Raw genomic sequence first — 22,991 nt, 5'->3', positions numbered from 1 at the left:
TAATAATAATAAACGAGAAGAGGAGGAAATGGAGCAGCCGTGGAAAGCACTGGAGAAAGCAGGAGAAGAACTCATTTGCAGCAAACACATGCAATCCGAAGGAGGACACACCTTCCTCAGCCAAGGAAGGTATTTTTGCCTTCAGTGGCACCTCCTCGATAACTGTTATGCTCTTCCCGCTGGGTGCCATGCTTGGCACACTGTCTTCATGATACACTTTGGCCTCCGAACCAGAATCCAGCCGGCCCGCTGTCTGCTCTGAAGGCTCAGCAGGCCCACTGTCTTTCCCCAGCTCCTTTCCAGGAAGAGCTGCTGGTTTCTCTTCCTCAGCCATTCGACTCTCTACTGTTTCTTCTTCTTGGGGGATGGAAAAGGAGGTGACATCAACACAAAGTACAAAGTTCAGTAGGACTGTTCTTACAGTAACACTTTCAGCTCTATAGGTGGGCTAGATAGCCAACCTCAAGGCCGTGTCAGCTTCCATCCCATTTCAAGTGCTGGGGGAAGGGGGGAGGGGGAGGAGAGTGAGTTTGCCTTAGAACGAAAAAGGATGTATTATTTTCTGGTTGCCAAATTGCGTTTTGCATGGCAATGCGTAAGGCATAACAGTATTGTTTGCCTCCTTGAGAAGCATGTTTAGGTTGTAAAATGAGAGCTGAAAGTGTTTTACAGACCTGCCCTTCCAACACGGAAATGACTGTAGATCAGACATCCTGAATACTCATTGGAAATGGAGATGGTGCTGGGTGATAGATGGCCGTGAAAAGTCTGATGAATCCACGTACTCACAAAGTGCATTGAAATTTTTGATAAATGTGCTGTTTTCTCCAATGCAGGAAGTAACTCCTCTCACTGACTTTGAGGAAATTGAGCACTAACTGCCTAGTAAGTTAACCTACTACAAGGCACCCAATTTGGTGTGGTGCTAATATAATTATATTAATATTAAGCATATTTTTGGTTCTTCTCTTGCCACAGCAGAAGAAGGCTGAAGAATGATTAATGAACTGTTCATTATGGGCCAGACTCTGGCATTCATACTCAGGTTGAATAGTACCTTACCCCATGATAAAAGGATATGATTTTGCCACTGAAGTCACGGATTCTGTGACTTACCAGACCTCTGTAAATTCTGCCTTCAGCTTCAGCCCCCTGCTCAGGCAGTCAGCCCTCCACAGCAGTGGGCCGCAGCTCGGGCAGTCAGCCCTCCTGGAGCAGCGGGGCTTGGGCAATCAGCCCCGCTCAGCAGCAGGGCAACAGCTGTCAGCCCCCCACAGCACTGGGGCAACAGCTGTCAGCCTCGGGTGTCGGGGCCCGGGGCTTCCGTGATTTATTGTTTATTGCCCACATCCTGCCCGTGAATTTTAATACAAATCCCTGTACCAAAATCTTGACCTTACCCATGAGTACTCCCAATGATAGCAACTGGGATTATTCAGGCCTCAGTTCGGCAAGTTTCTTAAGCACATGCTTAGTAGTCCCATTGAAGTCAACAGGAGTACTTGTGTGCCTTAAAGTTAGGCCCACGTTTAAGTCCCTCACTGAGTCAGGTTGAAGTAAGGTGCTATTGAACCTGAACAACAATGATTGTATCTGGCCCTATTTTACTGATGCTAAACCTCTCTGTAAAGAAGTGATTTTTCTCCTGAGGCTGGTTTGGGAAAAAGAACTAAATTTTATGCCTTTATAAATCACAAGAAAGAATGTGTTCATTAGCCTGTGAGGAGAAAATAGTTATCCAAAATACAGTATTATTAATTAAAATATAAAAATGAAATTAGATAGGTAATTCATCTCAAATTAACAGAAGTCAGAAGATTCAGAATTAGAACTGTAACTGTCAGGTTTCAGAGTAACAGCCGTGTTAGTCTGTATTCGCAAAAAGAAAAGGAGTACTTGTGGCACCTTAGAGACTAACCAATTCATTTGAGCATAAGCTTTCGTGAGCTACAGCTCACTTCATCGGATGCATACCGTGGAAAGTGTAGAAGATCTTATTATATACACACAAAGCATGAAAAAATACCTCCTCCCACCCCACTCTCCTGCTGGTAATAGCTTATCTAAAGTGATCACCCTCCTTACAATGTGTATGATAATAGCCTAGGAGAGTGGGGTGGGAGGAGGTATTTTTTCATGCTTTGTGTGTATATAATAAGATCTTCTACACTTTCCACGGTATGCATCCGATGAAGTGAGCTGTAGCTCATGAACGCTTATGCTCAAATAAATTGGTTAGTCTCTAAGGTGCCACAAGTACTCCTTTTCTTTTAACTGTAACTGTGTCTTTCACCAGATCATGGTGTCGAGGTGTTGCAGGGATCTTTAAGCATAGGTGTGTGTTATCTAACATAAAAGTGTAATATATTGGCACAATAAGGGCAAGTTAATGACAGTGTTCAACTACAAAATCTTTATTTCCTTGCTAAAATACTTTACTAAACTTTTTTTTGCTTTGTTTTCTTTTGCATTTATCTCTCTTTTTAAATTTTTAGATCAAAAATGCAAAGGATCCAATTCTCAACCTCATTTTTATGTAACGTAACTTCATTGCTATCACACAAATAACATGGCTGCAGAATAGGTGGAACAAAGTGAACAATTTGGTCCAAAGAAAGTATAATTAGCTAAACGTTATAAATAACTGTCAATATTATAGATCATAATGGCTCTTTCAGTATTATTACAGCCCATCATATCAATATTATTTTGAGTACACAATTAAAAAAGAAACACTACCAAAACAAAAGTTACATGAAATATCTTCTCATATGTTTTTACATTGGGGAAAAAACTCCTACTCCACCAAGACCACAGATTTTTGCTTTACTACGGAGCAAAATTTTACTACTGGGTTACAATCTCCAAAACATGAGGTTTATAATGGAAACATTTATACAATCTTAATATAGCTGCACTACTGGGTGTGTCTATATCTGCAGAAAAAAAGATGTTCTACTTGAATGGACAAGCATCTGTATTTTCAGATGTAAATAACCACACACACACAAAAGTCAAGTACTAGTTCCACCTAAAAATATATTAAAACACTTGACTTTTCTATTAATTTCCCCCCTTTCTAGGAAATAGATTTGCCTATCTGATCCAATAATATTATAATATTCAATACACTTTTCAATATCAAGCTAAATTCTCCGATGTGGTAAGGTCGTCACTGACATGATCTCCTCAGTTCTTCTCATATGTTTCACTGAACAATTACAGATATTCAGGGCTATTCTTCTGTGACTTAAACCTCTGCAGAATGTCACCATTCTTCAGATTCAGTTTAAGTCCCAGGCTAATTTAGCACAACAGTGTTGAGTGTGACATTGTCTATTTGGTCTTGGCTAAGAAGCCAACACCCTTTTCACTATCTGGAGTAGGAACTAACTCCAAAAAATTAATTCCACCCTTCTTCAACCCTCTTGATAAAATAATACAGCTAATTTTACTCAGTGAGGGGCTCAACCTAATAAGAGATGGGATACAGAATGATTGCAACGAACTTTCGTAAATGTCTATCTTACATGCCATCTTGTTGATGACCAGATAAACACATTGTCAGCTGGACACGTGGAATATTGGTAAAGACACCGTAGGTCAAGTTAATCCCTGTGAAGTCAATGGAGGTACACTAAGGATGAATCTGGCCTCCTTTGCCCTACCTGATGAATCAAAGGTGATCAGTCATTTTCTACTGCTGTCCCAGTGGATGGGTGTTGTTTTTTTCGGTAGCATTAACAACTGGCTTAACTCAGGTATCAAATGATAGCCTACTTTCCACACTTTCTCTGGTAGTGATCCTCTCACAAAAGGAGAAGGAACAATTTATACTTTTTTAAAATTAGCTGCTCCTTTCACTGCAATAATCAAGGCCATTTTACTACAAATTATGGACTAAATTCAACTCCTGTGAAAGTGGCTGCATCTCTGTTGGCCACCATGGACTTGGGTCCATTTATAGCAGTGCTGCATTTGCCTCTAATGCTGAAGCCTCCCCTTGGGGTGTGTGGGTTCCAGAGAGACGTCACCTCCATGTGAAAAAAAAATATCCAAAAGGCTCTCTCCCACAGAAACAAGTTACTTGAGGCACAATAATGTGATGAATATCATGTAGCAGGATGGAAAGGAGGAAGAACAAAGAGGGACCATGCCTGGTTCACCTTCATTGCGGCCTAACAAGGCCTCTGCCCTCTGCGCTGTAGCACTGGGGAGTGTATTAGAATCAGTCCACTCTGAGCTGAACAAAGGGTGCTCATAGTACTCCTCGTCTGAATTGCACGGGTCATCAACAGGCACAGACACTGAAATGGAGGGTGCTAGGTGTTTACGCCTCTCCCTGCTGGCAGCGGACCTATAGCATGGGCTGCTGTGTAGAGGTCCCACCTTTTCCTCAGCCCCTTCATCTACAAACAGACACACACAGGAAGAAACTGCAGGGAGAACTGGACAGACAAAGATAAGACAAGACAGGATGGACACATGCACAGACACATCAAGCTGCTATGTCAGTGGTTTTTAACCTTTTTTCATCTGAGGACCCTTAAAAAAATTGAATGGAGGTGCGGACCCCTTTGGAAATCTTGGACATTGTCTGTGAGCCCCCAGCAGTCTGTGGATCACAGGTTGAAAACCACTGTACTATGTCATACCATGGAGTGGATGAAACCAGCCATGCTAAGCAATGGAAGACATGAGGTTTAGATTTATTTAAGGTATTGTTTATGTATTTATTTCCTGTCTCTCTTAGTGCCTATAATAACAGTACCCAAGCATCAAACATATCAAGAAATTCAAAATCACTCAGTTATAGAAGGGCAATATGCTGCACTCAATCCAAAATTCACAACTCGTATTGAAGTCAATGGAGGTTACAAACATAGCTAGAGGGTAGAAGGTAGCCCTGGTGCATCCCAGGACTGAGTTGTATAATCCCTTCAAAAATAGCTGAAACTTTTGAAAGTATAAAATCTAAAAAGCTATTTTCATTTAAAAAAAAATCAATTTACTGTACTTTGGCAGACGCTGTTTTTTGTTTTTTAACCCTCTGCAACTCCTTTCAGCTACACATCCATGAATGACACTTTAACCTAAAGAAAGAAAGTTGTTTTAAGCTGGTGGCTATCATTTCTGCGCTAAAATCCTCCCACGTACAGCTGCTTTTCAGCAGTTTCTTTTAGGGTCTCCAGTCCTCTATTCATCCTAGTAGCCCTTCTCTACATCTGTTCCAGTTTGAATTCATCTTTCTTAAACATGGGAGACCAGAATTGCACACAGTATTCTGGAGGCGGTCTAACCAGTGCTTTGTAAAATAGTAATAATACTTCCCTATCTCCACTGGAAATACTCTCCTGATGCATTTTAGGATTGCAATAATCTTTTTCACGGCTGCATCCATTTGGGGGCTCATAGTCATCTTGTGATCAGCCAATACACCCAGGTCTTTCTCCTCCTCTGTGACTTCCAGCTGATAAATTCCCAGATTATAGTAAAAAATTTTGTTGTTAGTCCCTAAATGCCTGATCTTGCATTTGGCACTGGTAAATTCCATCCTACCTCTGTTACTCCATTTTTCAAGGTCATTCAAATCTCACTTATTCATCATATGGTTGATTTATCACACAGCATTTCAGAGGTAATCTCATTCAAAGACTATAGTCAATAAAGAACAGAGAGAACCTGTTTTGTCATTAATTGTACCTCTCCAGTGACTCTTAAAACAAGTATTCTGTAATGCACTGAATGCATCCAATGAAGTGAGCTGTAGCCCACGAAAGCTTATGCTCAAATAAATTTTTTAGTCTCTAAGGTGCCACAAGTACTCCTTTTCTTTTCGTAATGGGGAGGTTACACTTGTTTATTTATGAAATGTGTATTGCTCATCAAATCATCACATGCCATCAAAAGCATATGACTTGGAGTTGCAGCTACTACCTCAGTGTATGATATGCCACTACCATCGCATAAGGGGAACATTGGGGAAGAAATATCATTGCATATTATGGTGTGGACAAAGAGAAACCTCTGAAGATAATGCCAGGCTAATGTTCTGGTGTTTTTTAGAGAGGGCTGATATGTTTTCTTCATACTAAAAAAGATAAAAAGATACTTTGTATGTGTGTATGTACATATATACATGCATATAGATACACACACATTTTAAAACAGGAAATTATTATTATTACCTAGTTCTTCCATATATATATATGTGGGAGGGATTATTAGTAGCATCATCCTGGTCATAATAATAAAATGTGGCGGTTTCCATTTATAATTGCTCACGGCCTTTTCGTGGCAAGTACTAGGAAGTTTTAAATAAATCTTCTTGAGGCTTTAGGATCCTAGTCAGTCATTTGGCTTAAGACCCTTAGCTCATTTGTAGATTTCAATCTGGCTAATAACGGTGACCTGTATTTAAAATTCTTGAATATTTTTGCAGATACATGTATGAACAGAATAGAAAAAAACTTTACATATAAGAACTTTGTCATGCCACCTGCACTTCACTTCGAATCATAGGCTCTAATTCTCCAGATACTTACTTACCGGCTTAAGCACTGGCAGGATTGGGGATTTAGATTCTGAGCAAGGTCTCCAATGTCTTTTCTTGTCTCCAGAAACTTATATTTTCCAGAAACATCTATATTAATTTTCCAAGCACATATTTTTGAAACGTAAAATGCCTAACTTAGTGCAGGCGAAGAATCTCTATTCTAGTAAACATTTTAGGCACTAAACAATGCATTCAAATGCAGGATTAATTTTACAGGACACCATGAGAATCCAACTGCTGTTATTTTCAGCGAGGAACTTTTTGCTTTCTGCAGCAAAGTGGTAGCAACTGACTTGCGATAGAATGATATTTATTAGAATCATAGAATACCAGGGTTGGAAGGGACCTCAGGAGGTCATCTAGTCCAACCCCCTGCTCAAAGCAGGACCAATCCCCAATTTTTGCCCCAGGTCCCTAAATGGCCCCCTCAAAGATTGAACTCACAACCCTGGGTTTAGCAGGCCAACGCTCAAACTACTGAGCTATCCCCTCCCATTCTTCCCCCAGGAAGAATGCAGCATGTGGACCCATTCATGCTTATTCATTCACAATGGGAGGACAAACTATTAATTGATCACAATACCATTAGTTCCAATCTGCAGTATTTTGCATTTGAAAGCAAGATTATCCAGGGTTAAGATTCTGTGGCATACTGTATTATATAACTGTCCCCAATAACGTCTGGTTATTTGCATCCTGCGGAGTCTCTATTGAGGTGACTATATCTATCTGTATCCCACAGAGTTCACTTTAAGTGGTCCAGTTTAACACACATTCTTTCATCAGGGCATATAGGTTACCAGAGAGTTAAAAACCAACAGCAGGGTAAAATATTTAGGATTATTTTGCTGCTGATTCTTCTAAATTTATTTCCTACTAATAAATTACTCTGAATATGCCAAATGCCGTAAGACTCTGCAAGTATCTATGACTTAACGCACTGGCAGGTTACATTCAGGTGGGCCAAATTCACTTATGCTGTAAGTCTACTGAGTTACACCCAGGATGAATATAGTGCAAGATGCCTATCTGACTTTAAAGGCGGCTCTTTTTTAAAACTGCCCACCGCCTTGAAGAAAAAATCTCAACTACCTTTAGGAAAAGCAACTTTCCAAAGAAACATTGCTTCAAAAAATCAAAACAGCAGCTGTGATGGTGGGCAGTGCTACTTGCTTGGAAAACTACTTTCTGAACTGGTGATGTTAACTCTGTGCCACGGTAACTTCAAAAGAGGATATACAGATAGCAGTAAGTAAAAGGAGCTAAAATCTAAGCTGCCAGTACGATGGGAGCGAATGATGATTCTAGGTTTCTGTACCATTCAAATGAAATAAAGAAGAAATATGTTTGATGTCTTTACAAAGGCTTATTTGCATGATGGAAGGGGATGCTGCTAATCAACACTAACCAGGGAATTGTGATGTGTATATTCATTTAACTACTAAGCCAGTTAATTCACTTTGTATTTCCAGTTCATTTGATTATATTGATTAAAGTCTCAATTCAAGAAAGCATCATTATTCAGAAATGTAGTTAAGCACGTGCTTAAGTTTGAATTGAAGTCAAGCTAAAGTTAAGCATGTGCTTAACTGCTTTTCTTATCTTAACAGATACAGATTTAAGTGAATGCTTAAGTGCTTTCCTGAATTGGGACCTGCTTGGGTATAACAAAAAAACTCATAGGTTATTATGCAAGTTAACCAGAATTTCACTGCTGTAACAATTGATGATGTTCAAACCAGCCAACTTGATAAAGGGCATAGAGCCAAATAGAGGAAATGTCAAATTGCCAGAGATTTGCATCTATATTTCAGTAATATTTATTGAAGTATTTTTCAGTGACAAATACCATCAGTAAAATATTCAGATAATGTTTTGCTATTACTTTCTCCTGAGTCACAAGATAGATTATGAGAAGGTGGAAAAGAGATTACATTTTAGTGATAAGAAACAGATAGAGGGAAGTGACTGACATTGCTAAATCTGAGCATGTTAGTTATGTGATTTTAGATTATAGGCTGGGATGTTAGGTACCCAACTCACATTGAATTTCGATGGAAGATGATTGCCTAACTTTGACAATACCAGCCATAAGTCTTTATGGCAGAGGTTCTCAAACAATGATTCATGTATCACAGGTGGTACACAGAGCACTTCCTGGTAGTCCAAAGTAAGCTGGCTGGTCACATGGTGGTGACTCCTCCTCCTTGTACCCAATGGCTAAAATGCTTGAAAAGGCATCAAAAATACATTAAAAGTGAGTTTGTCAAAAATGCTCAGCCATGAGTCAAACTTCCCACTGAAGTCATTGGTAAAATTCTCATGGAAGCAGTTAGGTCAATGCTGAGCACTGCTGAAAATCCCCTTACCAAACACTTTCCTAATATTATTTTTCTATGTAAGCAATCGCTGTTGTTACCATATGGGGATGTTACCTAATCATGAATGGGAAGGGAAATGGCCTGCATGACCAAAGATTAGTGTGGGTGGGAATGGTCCAGGTGACAGTCTGTCTGTTAAGAATTAAGAAGTCAGAGAACACTTACTTTATAAGTTGTTAACTGGTTATAGCCAAGAAAATACAGGCCCTACTTGGAGTCTGTCTGAAATATTAATGGAACTGGAGGAGGCAACAGATTATCTGTCCTGGCTTATATGTATTATTTTGTTGCTACTGTTTTATTAAGGTCTGTCATGTTTTACATTGTTGCTTTTGTTTTTTAGTTTTTGTTTTTTGGTAGATCTGTATTGTTTAGTCATAACATAATTTAGGATACGATTTTTTTAAGAAGGGAAATAATGTCTTTAAATGCTAATATGATTTATTCGCCTCTTTTTATTTCTATAACAAAAATGTAATCTTTATTATTTTAGTCCCTTCTAAACAATTCCTTTTTGCCTTAATGCTCAGGCAAAAAGATAATGTATTTTAAAGTTTATGATAAAAAATGTTTACACAAAGGCTAATTCAGTTTTAGCTTCTGGGTATCTTTTGAAAATACCTTTTAAAAAGTCATTTTTAACTGGAAATAATCTCTGTTTATAGCACTTGGTTCCTTTCAATTTGTAAAATATACTTACTTGGTTTAAAAAAGCTTATCCCAAAATACATACTTTAAAATGTAAGCTAGTTTACCAAAGGCATTTAGATTCATTTTTTACACAGGGCAAGGGAATTAGGGACCAATCTTACAAAGATCAGAGCCCTGAAACTGCCATGTTGGGAATACAAAGCAGCAGCAGCACTGTTTGTCCAGATCCATTTGATAAAACGATTAGGCAGCACTTGGGAAAATTTCAACTCCGGGGGGGAAAAAAAAATCACATTACAATATTTGCAATCACCAAAATAATTTCAATAAGAGCAAATTCATTATCTTACCTCCAGCAGCACTGCAAAGAGACCTGCTCATCTGAATGTTTGTCTGTGGCTGAATGAAAGAATCAAACCTACATTCACTGACTCTTTTCTCTCCTGAAATGTATTTGACCCAGAAATCTCTCTCCCTTTCTCTTTCCTTCTTCTTCTTCTTTTTTTTTTTTTAAATTTGTGTTTGCTGCATGGCTGGCCACATCTACCTTTGTCATGTCTACAACACAGTGATTTCCAGCCTGGTATGACTGAAGGAAATCTCTTACAGTTTCAAAGCAATACAAGGCACTGACAACATCACTGGCAAAACATTCAAGAGGAAAACAACAACAACAAGGAAAACTAAGGTGTATATATACACAGAACTACCAGATGGGTTTACCTGTTTTGTTCAACAACTTCAGAAGTGGATTAAATTCTGTAAACACCACTGCATTCCACAGAGCATACAGACAGACACAAAAAGGTACACACAGACAACTGAGTAGCATGAGGGGCTGAGGGTTTAAATGGGTATTGTACACACTGGGTCAAATCCTGCAGTCTTTACTCACACAAAGTTCCCACTAAAGTCAATAGGCGCTTTGCCTGACTAATAAGTGCAGGATTTGGCTTATTAGCAGTTAATATTATCAGGCAATCCTGACTCCCAGCAACAAAAGTTCAATATAGCTTCCAGCTGTAAGGCCTTGATCAGGTGAATAAGGGATTTGCTGAATCAAGGCCTAATTCACCGAAAGAAGCACAAGACAATATTAACTAAAGCTGTTTGAAACTTCAAATTTCGATGAAAAACTAGACCACATTTTTGGTGACAATTTTTACAAACATTTCCTTTGTTTTTTTCACCTAACTCTAATATGAAATACCCCCACGAGCCAAACATAAAAGAGGAGCTTACAGCACTTTGGGACTCTTAGGCCATCAATGACTAAGGACCTACAGTACAGGAGCTCTGTCAATGTTTCCCTTATAAACCTGTATTTTCAGGAGGTTATAAACAAGTCCAATGACGTTTGCTCTCAAACTGAAAGTTAGTAGAAAAGTTTATCATAGAAACATTTTTTTAAAACCAACCTTTAAAGCAAAAAAACATGAATTCTGTAAAAACTAACAGACTTAGCAAGTATATAATACATTACATCTTCCAACCATTCTACAATCATTGACTCCGTATTCCTCACAACACCCCTGTGAGGTAGGCAAGCAAGCATTATTGTCTCATCTTTATGTAAGAGGAAAAAGAAACAAAGAAGTTAAGTGACTTTCTGAGTCATTTGCAGAGCTGGGAACTGCTCAGTCTATTAGGTCAAAGAGATGTCTACTGTTCTGTCACTTCTTGGCATTGATACAACTAACAAAATGGCTTCCATTTAAAAGTCATTTGGCAAGTGATTAACCTATAACATTCTGTCAATTAATCAATGTTGTTACTGTATAAAACCCACAAAGTAATAAGCAATAATACGGTTAGTGAAAACAGTGTGCAAAGCTAATGCAAATCCAAGGTAAAGGAGGGATCTTAAAACTGTTCTCAAGCAGATCAACAACCCCTTCATTCTGTTACCAAAAATCAAAAAGCACACCCTGAACAGTAAGGTAATCAAATAAATCAGCACAAAAAGAGCAGTGAAATAATCAAAATGACCCTAGCAATCCTAAAAATCTTTGCCAGTGTAGTACTGGTTTCCTTTTTTTTTCCTGAGTGGTTTTATTTGATTACCATTACCTTTGAGTAATATTTGCTCAACAACAGGAATGTGAATGTTACAATAACAATGACCAAGAAATCAAAGTTTGCATATTGGTTACTGCACATGCCAAGTAAGTATTTTCAATACAAAGTACCCAAGGATGTGACGTTTGTCAATGTATACAGGAGATGGACTGACCAAAACGCATGGAGTTCAGGTGTAAAAAAAAGTGTCTCACTGCAGAACGTCATGGCAAACTGAGAACTAGCACATATTGGGACATCACATAAAAAAATACACATTTCCAACACTAGTGCAGGATAAATCACACACAGTGTGTACTCAACAGACAGTAATAGCTTATTTCTATGACACATTAATTTTCAAGATATATTTTTAAAAAACAAGAAGGAAGGTGACATATAAAAACTATATTCATAATAAAATGATAATGTCAACTGTCTGATTTAGCTCACAAAGACAAGGGAATTCTTAGGGCCAAATTCTTCTCTCAGATCCATATGGTAGGGCTCATCAGTAATATTCTGTTCTTCCTCTGTCGATGTTAATGGGAGACTCAGACACCCAGGCCCTGATTCAGCAGTCTACCTCTATTCATCAGAACACATAACCGCGGGCTTAATGTTAGGCATGTGACTTCAATGGGGTTTTAGCACATGCTTAAAGTTAAGGACATGATTACATGCTTTCTGAATTGTGGCTTCAGGGACAGCCGAATGCAGACATTATTGGGTTACTGAGGTTGAGTACTACTGTGTGGATCAGAGAGTATAATTTGCTTTAAGACTAGAATTTCACTTTGGCATCCTTGTACAGAATCCCCATATACACCAAGGCACAGAAATGTGAATTAAAGATGGAAAGCAGAAGGAATAATCTAACTCTGAATCTCCTTGCTTGCATGGACTTGGACTGTGAGACAACATTAGTGCTGGTTAATTTCCAAGTAAATGCATCTTAACAGACTATAGTAATCAATATTTAACACCAAGTTCTAGGCCTATACTTGGGAAGTCTCAATATTTAGACATCTTGGCTTCTAATATCTATTAATGATTATTTTTCACATATATATGTGTGTGTGTATTTATTTTTACTTACTTCCAATTATCCATGTGCTTAGTTCTGAATACAAATGCATATAACTCATTTGTGTATTATGGTCAGTTTGCAGATGGCACTTCATTGCTGGAGAATGCTTACTCTTTAAGCTGAAGCTGGCAGGAAGTATTTCCATTTACTATTTCCCCCACCTCTTCGTATGAGCATTTGTTCCCTTGCTTGATAGACATACTCTGAAATGTCCAGTGGACCCTTACCTTCTGCCAGTGCTCCAGTCTGTTCTGAGGCGGGTGATGGAGGCGGGGAAGGAGGCAGATTAGCTGATTCTTCCACTGCTAGAGATTGAACAATGCAAGTGAGAAAATGAGATACAGCAATTAATTCCCGTGAAACCATTAGATGCTGAGTACAAGCTGCAATTATGGCCTTTTTGGAGAATACGTCAGTGGAGGTTGTGCCTAATGGATTTTCAGGTATAATCCCTTTTCCAATGTATTATTCTAAACCTATAATGAAAGGAAAACATTTACTTTCAGGTGCCCTGCCTTACGTTCCAGAGTCTGGTCCCAGGGTACAATAAAATGAAACAAAATCAAATAAAAAAAATTATCAGTCCTTTGTGTTTGTGTCCCATCTAGTAGCCAGATCAATACTATTGTTCATTCATGATTTTGAGAAAGCTTCATTCACAAACCTATGATGGCAACATATTTAAATCAGGGAGATTTTAAAGATTCAATTCAATCATCTGGAAAAGTGAGAAAAAGGCACCCAATCCCATGCTTAGTTTACCTTTGGGTAGCTGGACAAATAGCACTTTGCTGTGTTCTTACATTATTATGACCTGGATATTTTTTGTTTCTGCTGGGTTCAGGGCTAGCTACATAATATATGCAAATGTTCCTTGTCAAAGTATGAAAGGTACCAGCTGGAAACATCACCAAGGAAGGAAAACAAGTCAATGGGGAACTTCTGTCAGCCATCTGATCATGGTATTTCATCAGAGGAAGGCGCCGTATAGAAGCCTAATCTTCTAGGGTTTTAGATTAATTCCCAATTAAGGGTCTTATGCTCCCACTGAAGTCAGAGGAAGTTTTATCAATGGTTTCAGTAGCAGGAAGATTAGGCCCTAAACAAGGTATCTCTTAAGTATACTCAGATTCTCCATCTGATTTCAGAGAAATAGTTTTGATATTTCTTCAGAGTTAGTACTGGGATCTATCAAGCTTTTTAAATTTATGCCACAGTATTTCGTGGGCTGCAAATGATTCCAGCAAGCAACTAGGTCTCAATTTATGATTTAGGGCGTGATCCCCAGACCAATGAAATCAATGGAAAGACTTTCATTGACTTCGATGGATATTGGACCAGATCTAGTGCCTCGAAGACTTCCTCTTGAGACTGGCTTTTTGATCCCAATGCAGATCATACAACCACATTTTAATAACTCACAGATGTACTTTCGTACCTATAGGCACTGTAACAGAACTCATTGCAAACACATACGCTGTTTCTCAGAGTTCGTTGAAGAATGTCTCAGCATCCAGGATGTGGGCTTAGTTCTGACCTCACTTAGGCCCAACTCAGCAAAGGAGTTCAGTGTGCACTTAAATTCCATAGAACTCGACAGAACATAAGCACATGCTTAAAGGCAAGCGTGTGCTAAGTGTTTCTGCTGAATTAGAGACTTTCAGGCAAAATTGCACCTCAGTTCATAATAAACACAATAATAATAATAATGGTTGAAGTTGCTCAGAGAATGTAATGCAGACCTGGTGGGAGATGGACTAGTGAGGAGAGGGTCAGCAAGGCAGTCAAAGGTGCATGATAAATTGGGGAAATGAGACATTTTATTTATTACCTGGTTACAGAATTTATCCCAGGGTTCTACAGTTTATCCATGAATATCAGCACCACCTATGTCATCGACATACATTATATATTGTGACCTGATATTAATAATTCTATTTATATCTTATATAATATCTTATTTATATATTACATCTGCACACACAGAGATACCTTCACCACTCTTGTAAATGCCTTGTTTTACCTAAAGGTAATGGTCCAGGCTGATCTTTGTGCTGGGCTTCTTTTTCCTGTTCACCTTTCAGGACTGCTACAGCTTCAGCTGTTACTACTTGGACTATCCTTGCAGACACTTCCTCTGTGATCGTAGCAAAATTAACAAAACAAAAAAGTTGCGTTAATAAGAGAGATTTTTTTAAAAACCAAATTGAGTCTGGCTAAAACTTTCAGAGTCAGACTCATTCAGATTTTTTAAAAAATTATTTTCTTTAAAATATTTAGAGAAATCATTACAAATGAAATTAAAGGATCAGATTTGCAAAAGATCTCAAGCCCCAGTACTCCTATTCTTCTCAGAGGGAACTGCTGGGTGTTGAAAATCTGTCCCTGAATCTATAAATGTAAAAGAAATTTTGAATCTTATTCCTTGGAGCGAGAACAGCATAAGACATTACTATTAATCACTGCTTCTCATTTTCGGTATGGGAGATATATGCAGTAATTGCAGGATTTTAAAGTGAGAATTTATTAACTGCCTAGGATTTTTTTTTTATGTGCAATTTTGTGACCCTGGCATTTTCCAAACATGGCCAGGATGACAAGCCCAGAGCTGGATTTTCTGGCATCTAATATATTGAGTTATCTGTATTTTTACAAGTGCTTTGGATTGTAGTTTTTGTTCATCAGCATACAGTTAGTATGCATTCAGGGCACTGCACCTGAAAACACTGAAGGGTATGCTGATGAGGGACTTAAGAAAGAAGGGCCAATGACATTTTGACAACATTATAACGTACAATTTATCTGCCTCACCTTTTTCAGGGCTGCATCATACAGGCCACTTTACATTTGAATTGCAGATCTGAGAGCATGAAAATGTATTCCACTTGATACCACTGTCTGGGATGACGGAGGTTCACAGCTATGTGTTTGAGGTTCAGACTTTGCCTCCTGACCACTCAGAGGGGCCATCGAAGCTCAGCCGAAAGTAAGGGCCTATTCTGCCCCCGGAGGAGCAGAGCTGCTGCTGCACCACTTGATGAGATGCTGCATGCTATGTGGACTCGTGTGGAGGGGTTCTGAGGTGGAGACATGACCCAACTTCTCCCCATCCCCTTTGGAATGCTGTCTGGCCCTGGGGGGAATAGGGAGTGAGGAGTCACCGTGCTCTCCTTAGTGCTAGGAATGCAATTGTTCCTGGTCCTTACACGGGCTGGAAATGTTCCCTACACCCATCTCTTCAATGTGGCCAACATGACCCTGATTTAGGGACTGATCCAAAGCCCAGTGAAGTCAAGTCTTTCCACTTCAAAGGGCTTTGGATCAGATCCTTATTCCACTATGAGCGCCCATATGGTTACACCTAAGGCACATTTGCTTTGGTTGAATGACCGATGCTATCACAGGACGAAGATCACTGAAGATAAATTAGTTGGGTACTTTTCAAGCACAGCATCTGTTGCTTTGTACAACACAGCAACAAGGAAATGGTGAAGAAATCTGTTCAGTGCAGTACAGCATGGACATTTGTTTTTTCCTTTTAGTTATTGAGGATGGGATTTTCAAGCCGCCTCGGGGATTTGGGTGCCCAATTCCTATTCAACTGAAGAGGAACTGGGCCTACAAATTCTCATGCAGCTTTGAAAATACCACACTCAAGTCACTTTAATACATGCAAAAACCTCTCCCATTCGTGACTTAGTGCCTTTAGATGGACTGCATGAGACTTCTACATCTGGTAAAAATGTGGCCTGGAGGACGGTATACTATTACCCAATGAATTTACCTAAGAACATAAGAATGGCCATACTGGGTCAGACCAAAGCTCCATCTAGCCCAGTATCCTGTCTTCCGACAGTGGCCAATGCCAGGTGCCCCAGAGGGAATGAACGGAACAGGTAATCATCAAGTGATCCACCCCCTGCCATTCATTCCCAGCTTCTGGCAAACAGGCTAGAGACAGACTTGGGGGAGGGATAGCTCAGTGGTTTGAGCATTGGCCTGCTAAACCCAGGGTTGTGAGTTCAATCCTTGAGGGGGCCATTTAGGGATCTGGGGCAAAAATTGGGGATTGGTCCTGTTTTGAGCAGGGGGTTGGACTAGATGACCTCCTAAGGTCCCTTCCAATTCTATGACGCCAATCCTGGCTAATAGCCATTGATAGACCTATCCTCCATGAATTTATCTAGTTCTTTTTTGAACCCTGTTATAGTCTTGGCCTTCACAACATCCTCTGGCAAAGAGTTCCACAGGTTGACTGTGCATTGTGTGAATAAATACTTCCTTTTGTTTGTTTTAAATCTGCTGCCTATTAATTAATTTAGTGCTAATATGCATGAAGATTTTATAATACTTCCTAGGCTAACGGCGCAACACTGAAATGGCACCTGCAAATGCAGCTGTACGATTCAGGCCTAAATTTGCAAAGGATTTGTTAAAGGCCGTCTTATGATAACTCTTACACACAGTGAATAGCACCTTACTCCACGTGAAGTCCTACTGAAGTCAATGGGACTATCTATGGAGTTAATACTACTGACTGTGAGTATGGATATCTCAAACCTGGCTTTGGGGTGCAGTGGGATGTAATCAGGCATGCAACTACATATGGAAATAGCCAGGAAGATCAGCCTAGTTGCTGTTTTAGGTGCCTAGGGCCAGATTTTAAAGGTATTTAGGTACCTAAATCTCACTGAAATAAATGAGAGTTAGGTGCCTAAATATGTTTAAAAATCTGACCTTTAATGAAATAGCAAATTGGATAGTTCATGCATCCAATGGCAGAACTATTTACAAAATAAATAAACCGTTATGTTTTCTTCCATGCAGCCCCTCATGCTTGGGAGGAGCTCCCGTAAACATCTGCAAAACTAATACATTATCTTCCTTCAAAACCCTCCTTGAAACTTGACTTTGCTACTTGAGGCCTGCAAAAAACTTGAGAATGGTTTGGCTTCTGGTGTGCTGACCATTATTGTCTCATTGTTTCTTTGTACTTCCCCATCTGTTTCCTCTTGTTTTATACTTAGACTGTAAACAATTTGGGACAGGGTCTGTCTTTTTGTTCTGTGTTAGTACAGTGGCTAGCAGAGTGGGGTCATGGTTCCTGATTGGGGCTTCTAGATGTGACCAAAATACAATCAATCAATAAAATAAAATTCCGAGAAAAGTTGTGGGTTTCACATCTGCATACCTATTTACACTCCCTGGCTCATTAACATCCATATTCCTTTCTATTTACAGCCACAGTCACTGTATTTCCCAGGTATTCCTGTCGGCAGGTGAGAATTACTTTCAGACATTGAGGCCAGTTCTACATGGTGCTGAGTACCCTCACATGCACTGAAGCCAACTGAAATCATATCAGACTCCGCGCCTTGCAGCTTCAGGCCCACTATATGTATGGCCCAGACTTGCCCTCAGAGCCTTAATAATACAAGCATTTGCACTATACACCCATAAAATTCAATGTTGCTGTGGATGCCAATTACTTTACTACACATTTAGTTGACAGAGACAAAAATCGCAAATTAAATGCAATCCATCAGTGTCCAACAATGATGACATCATGGAGCATCCAGTGAGAGCAAGGATGACAGCACATCAGTTATCATTTCCTTTAGCATGGGTGAACAGGTGGAGAGGGCGTATATTTAAGTCAATGCCCTGCACATAACTTTACAGTAACTGCTTTCACAGGCAAGTAATGCGGGCTATTGGATTTACACTTGACCTATTGTCACCTTTAAAGTTCAAATGAACATTCCAAAAGGTTTCTAAAATAATCATTTTTTGTCCCTGTTTTTCCTTCAACAAGGCGGAGTTTCTTCTGAGAACTAGAGATATGGCTGCCTGACTTCCACAGTCACCTGAGTTTTAAAAAATGCAGGGACAAAGCCAATGTTAATTTCTTTACTGCAGAAATTTCATATATAATGAGGTATCAAGACACTTGCAGGCAAGGAATATTTCCCTCACAATTGTTGGTCTTCATTACTGACATAATTTACTCCCCTCTTGACTGGTAGTCAGAAGGGCAACCGATAATAATACAGTTCTATTGACTGCAGCCAGCAGTACATGACAATGAAGAGTACGTCAGACCCCAAACGCATCCAGAGTATACCAGGCAAAGCCCCATTTTGACACCCAAACCTCTTACATAACCATAGCAATGCAATACTGACCATTCACCAATGTTACACAATATTGTGTGTGTGTGTTTATGATAGCAACTCATCTTCCAAAGTTGACCAGTGTAAATAGCTGCTTCCACTGACTATAGAATATGGATTGTTAATTTGGAGCCCATGGTTTCCCTCCATCGTGAAGCATGTACAGAGTGCAAAGTGGAAGAACTGCACAGAAAAGACAGGAAAGGGGGAGTAGTAGCTCAACTGCACGGTATATCGGCTTCTTGGCAACCTCTGGTAGCCTCTCCAACACAATGCCATATGGTTGAGGCTCTGGGATACTTTGTATAGGTAGGTTGGGTATGCAGGGACCAGGGAACATCCATTCTATATTACAGTAATATTTCCTCTCCCTTTTTGGGGTAGGAAATTAATGACACCAATAAAGAGCCAGACTTCAAGGGACTTGGTGGGTGTGAAGAGCAGCATGGAGCTTCACAGATGCCCATGGATCTGTGGGTGAGGGGGGATAGTGTCCTGGGTTCCCCTGCATAAAAGAGCCATGTACTCCGTCATCAACACAGACCAGTAAATCCTGGCCCTTTTGATTGTTTTTTAAAAACCCTTTCACAGGTTTTACCCCAGGAAGAAACTTCTTTGTCAGGAGTTTTCATGAAGTGGCAATTCTCAGTAATTACTACCCTGCTGAAGAAAGTAACATCACGGAGTCATTTACAAAGTTGTGCTGTTGGCTCAAATCAATCCCTGTATTGGGAAAGTTTGCACAGAGGACCAACTCAGGGTGCTGCTGCATGCCTTACTCTAGGAAACCAGGGAAGAAAGCAGGAGCAATTTTCAGAATAACATTTTAAGGAAAGACCACAAGAGATTAATTTTTCAGATGCAAACACTAGTACACAGTGAGATGAACACACGTTCGGCACTGTGGATTATAATCAGCAACTCACAGAAGTTGGAGAGAGGAAAGACCTAATAGGTCATTCTTTGTCCATCTCCCACCCAGCGTAGGACAGTTCCCAGCAATATAAGCTGAAACCCTATTAAAAGTTACTTTCCTTGCTTTAAATTTAGACTTCTTTGCATTTAATCTTGCTCAACAGAGTGAAGGGATCCTCCAAAGGCCTGCAGGTCGCTCCTACCATCTCAGTTCCTATTCTCATTCCATTTCCCAGAGGCATTATACCGAAAAGAGAGAGAGAGGGAGAGACTGCTTTGCTGAATAATGGAAGCTTAATTTCAGACTTTCCCCAAATAAATAAATAAATAAACTATATAAATTGCCTCCGAGGATTTTATCAAGGTTCACTTCACAGCACTCCACTGATGGATATTTTTGGTGACATGGGAGGTACAGGCAGTTCAACAGGAACCGTGTTTTTGCTGTTAATGACTGCTGGAAAAGGACAGACACTTTTGTACTAATGGACCCTATAAATAGCAGATCCAGTGGGTAAGTCAGATACTTGGAGCGTAGCTATTGAGGCTCTTCATCGTTTCCTTATGGTTCGGTTGAAGTTCAAGGAAGATGAATGATAAATATCAACAACAAAGAAGAGTCCATACTTCCCGCCAGGATGCCAGGCATCATGGAAGCTTTGCTTCTGTTAGAGCTTTTGTTTCTTCAGAGATTTTTTCCCCCACCTGTTTAACTAGAAACACACTGTCTTCCTCTACTTTTTGACATTGAAATGACAGCAACAGGTACCGAGTGACGCAGAACATGAGTTTCTCGAAGGCACTACAGATTTCAGCTTTGTGTGTGACTTTACTTGAATGGAACAGTGAAAACACACACACTTCAGAATGTTTTCCTCTCAATCAGCCATTTCCCTTTTTTTTTTTTTATTAGGGGGAGGGATGCTCATGCTGATGGGATGTTGATTAAGAATTTCTCTTTGTAGACTTGCTATGTTTGAATGTTGAGAACATGTCAACAGATACAATGGGCTCACTAAAGAAAAAAGCACTGAGAAGAAGTCAATGCAGCTAGACTGGTGTACACCAGCTGAGGATCGGGTCCAGAATATATTTAGCTAAGGAAGAGATGAAACAGCTAAATGGATCCTGGCTGGTACAGAAGACAGGGACTGCGATAGCATTACCTCAGTATCATCGGTTAATACATAGCCCTCCATCATGGACTCAATAGTGAATATACAACATTATGAATTACCGTTTGATGGCTCTTTAAAAACCACCTTGACAACTGACAGTCTCAGCAGAGAGGCCAAGAACTAATAGGCATGAGGACTGAACTTCCTTCTCACCCTCCGAGTTGTCACTTCACATACAGGTTGACGCATATTGCCAGGTCACCGTGAGGAAGTCTGCACGGCTGCTGCTGCTGATGTTGTAGCTGCTCTCTAGATAGAAAACACAGAACTGCAGTCTCCTGTGCTGGTGTGTCTCAGGAGCACTACATTCATTCAAAACAAAACTAAATCTCAACCGAGTCAGGGATCTGTGCTGCTGGGCTAGAAAAAAACGGTTACCTACCTTTTCGGAACTGTTCTTTGAGATGATGTGTTGCTCATGTTCATTCCATTCTAGGGGTGTGAGCACCCACATGCACAGTCGTCAGAGATTTCTGCCTTAGCATTTCCGTAGGGTCGGTTGTGGCGCTCCCTTGAGTGCCGCGCTCATGTGCTGGTATGTTAGGCACCGCCGACCCTACGCCCTCTCAGTTCCTTCTTGCTAGCAACTCTGACAGAGAGGCAGGAGGGCGGGTAATGGAATGGACATGAGCAACACATCTCAAAGAACAACAGTGATAAAAAGGTAGGTAACCGTTTTTTCTTCTTTCAGTGCTTGCTCATGTCGATTCCATTCTAGGTGACTCACAAGCAGTATCCTCGGAGGTGGGTGCGGAGTTCACAGTCTAGCGACTTGCAGTACTGCTCTACCAAAGCCAGCATTGTCCCATGACTGCTGGGTAAGTACGTAATGGGACGTAAACATGTGGATGGATGACCAGGTGGCCGCCTTATAGAGGTCCTGGATAGGCACCTGTGCTAGGAAAGCTGCTGAAGAGGGTTGCACCCTGGTTGAGTAAGTGGTTACAATCACCAGAGGGGACACCTTTGCCTGATCATAGCAGCAGCAAATGCAGCCAGCGATCCAAGAAGATATTCTTTGAGTGGACATTGGATGACCTTTCTTCCTGTCGGCCACCACACCGAACAACTACATCGACTTGTGGAATGGCTTGGTCCTGTCGATGTAGAAGGTTAGCGCCCTCCTGACATCTCGGGAATGCAACCTACACTCTTCCTCTGACTTATGCAGCTTTGGAAAAAAGACAGGTAAGTAAATGTCCTGGCCCATATGAAACTGTGAGACCACCTTGGGAAGGAAAGCCAGGAGTGGCTGCAGCTGGACCTTCTCTTTGTAAAAGTCCGTATAGGGCGGTTCCGAGGTGAGCGTCCTAGTCTCAGGGGCCTGGCGTTTCCATCATAGACAGGGTTTACAGTTTGGTTCAATGGCTTTCAGCATCCCCATGATATAAATTGTTACAGCACCCCTGCACGTGGCCTACCCTGAAGGAAGAGTGAGACCCCTTGGGGGTCTGGGACACTGAAAGCGTTCCTCCAAGAGACTGTCTTAAAGCAGGGATGTAGCACAGATGCTGAGAGGTGGATCTTCCCATGCACAAGTAGTGTTTCAGATCACTCTAATGCCATCAGTGTGCAGCCTTAGGCTCCTTATATAAGAGAAGAACCGTCTCTGGTTACGCTTTCTATCAACAAGTTTATCTTATACTAGTATGATGAAAATGGATCTTGAGCTTGCAGTACCAGTGGACTATTCCATGTAGCTTCTATACATATATGACCTATTTATGGTACACGCAGAAGTATAAATTTAATCTGCTGCAAGGCACGATGAATGCTCTAGGAAGAGAGGGATGTTAGGAAGGAAGGTTAGGAAAGAAATTTGTCTTCTACGGAAAGAGAGAGAGGCCTATGTCAGATAGCATATGCATTCACAATGCCACCAACAAGAAATTAACAGTGATTTGGATTAAAGTGAAGGAGAATTCCTGCTGATAATTTGCAATCAGAAACTAAAACAGGGTTATGGAAAGATGCAAAGAGTTACAAAGA

The 22,991-nt window shown here is 40.3% G+C and overlaps 1 protein-coding gene across 31 annotated transcripts in view; it reads right to left on the bottom strand.

Moving 5' to 3' along the window:
• Positions 1–22,991, bottom strand: part of MAP2 (microtubule associated protein 2) — a 346,697-nt gene that overhangs the window by 54,648 nt on the left and 269,058 nt on the right. For 12 of the 31 annotated variants that reach the window (XM_048868503.2, XM_048868498.2, XM_048868513.2 and 9 more), the window contains 3 exons: positions 14,760–14,873; positions 12,964–13,041; positions 112–357 (listed from right to left, as the gene is read on the bottom strand). In XM_048868503.2, coding sequence (XP_048724460.1) covers positions 112–357; positions 12,964–13,041; positions 14,760–14,873 — 438 coding nt within the window. The remainder of the gene's footprint in view (positions 1–111; positions 358–12,963; positions 13,042–14,759; positions 14,874–22,991) is intronic. The other 19 variants (XM_048868520.2, XM_048868523.2, XM_048868521.2 and 16 more) reach the window with 7 other exon arrangements.

Source organism: Caretta caretta, chromosome 11 (genome assembly GCF_965140235.1).
Source record: "Caretta caretta isolate rCarCar2 chromosome 11, rCarCar1.hap1, whole genome shotgun sequence".
In the NCBI taxonomy this organism is placed as follows: domain Eukaryota; kingdom Metazoa; phylum Chordata; order Testudines; family Cheloniidae; genus Caretta; species Caretta caretta.
This window is presented reverse-complemented; position numbering and strand designations above follow the sequence as displayed.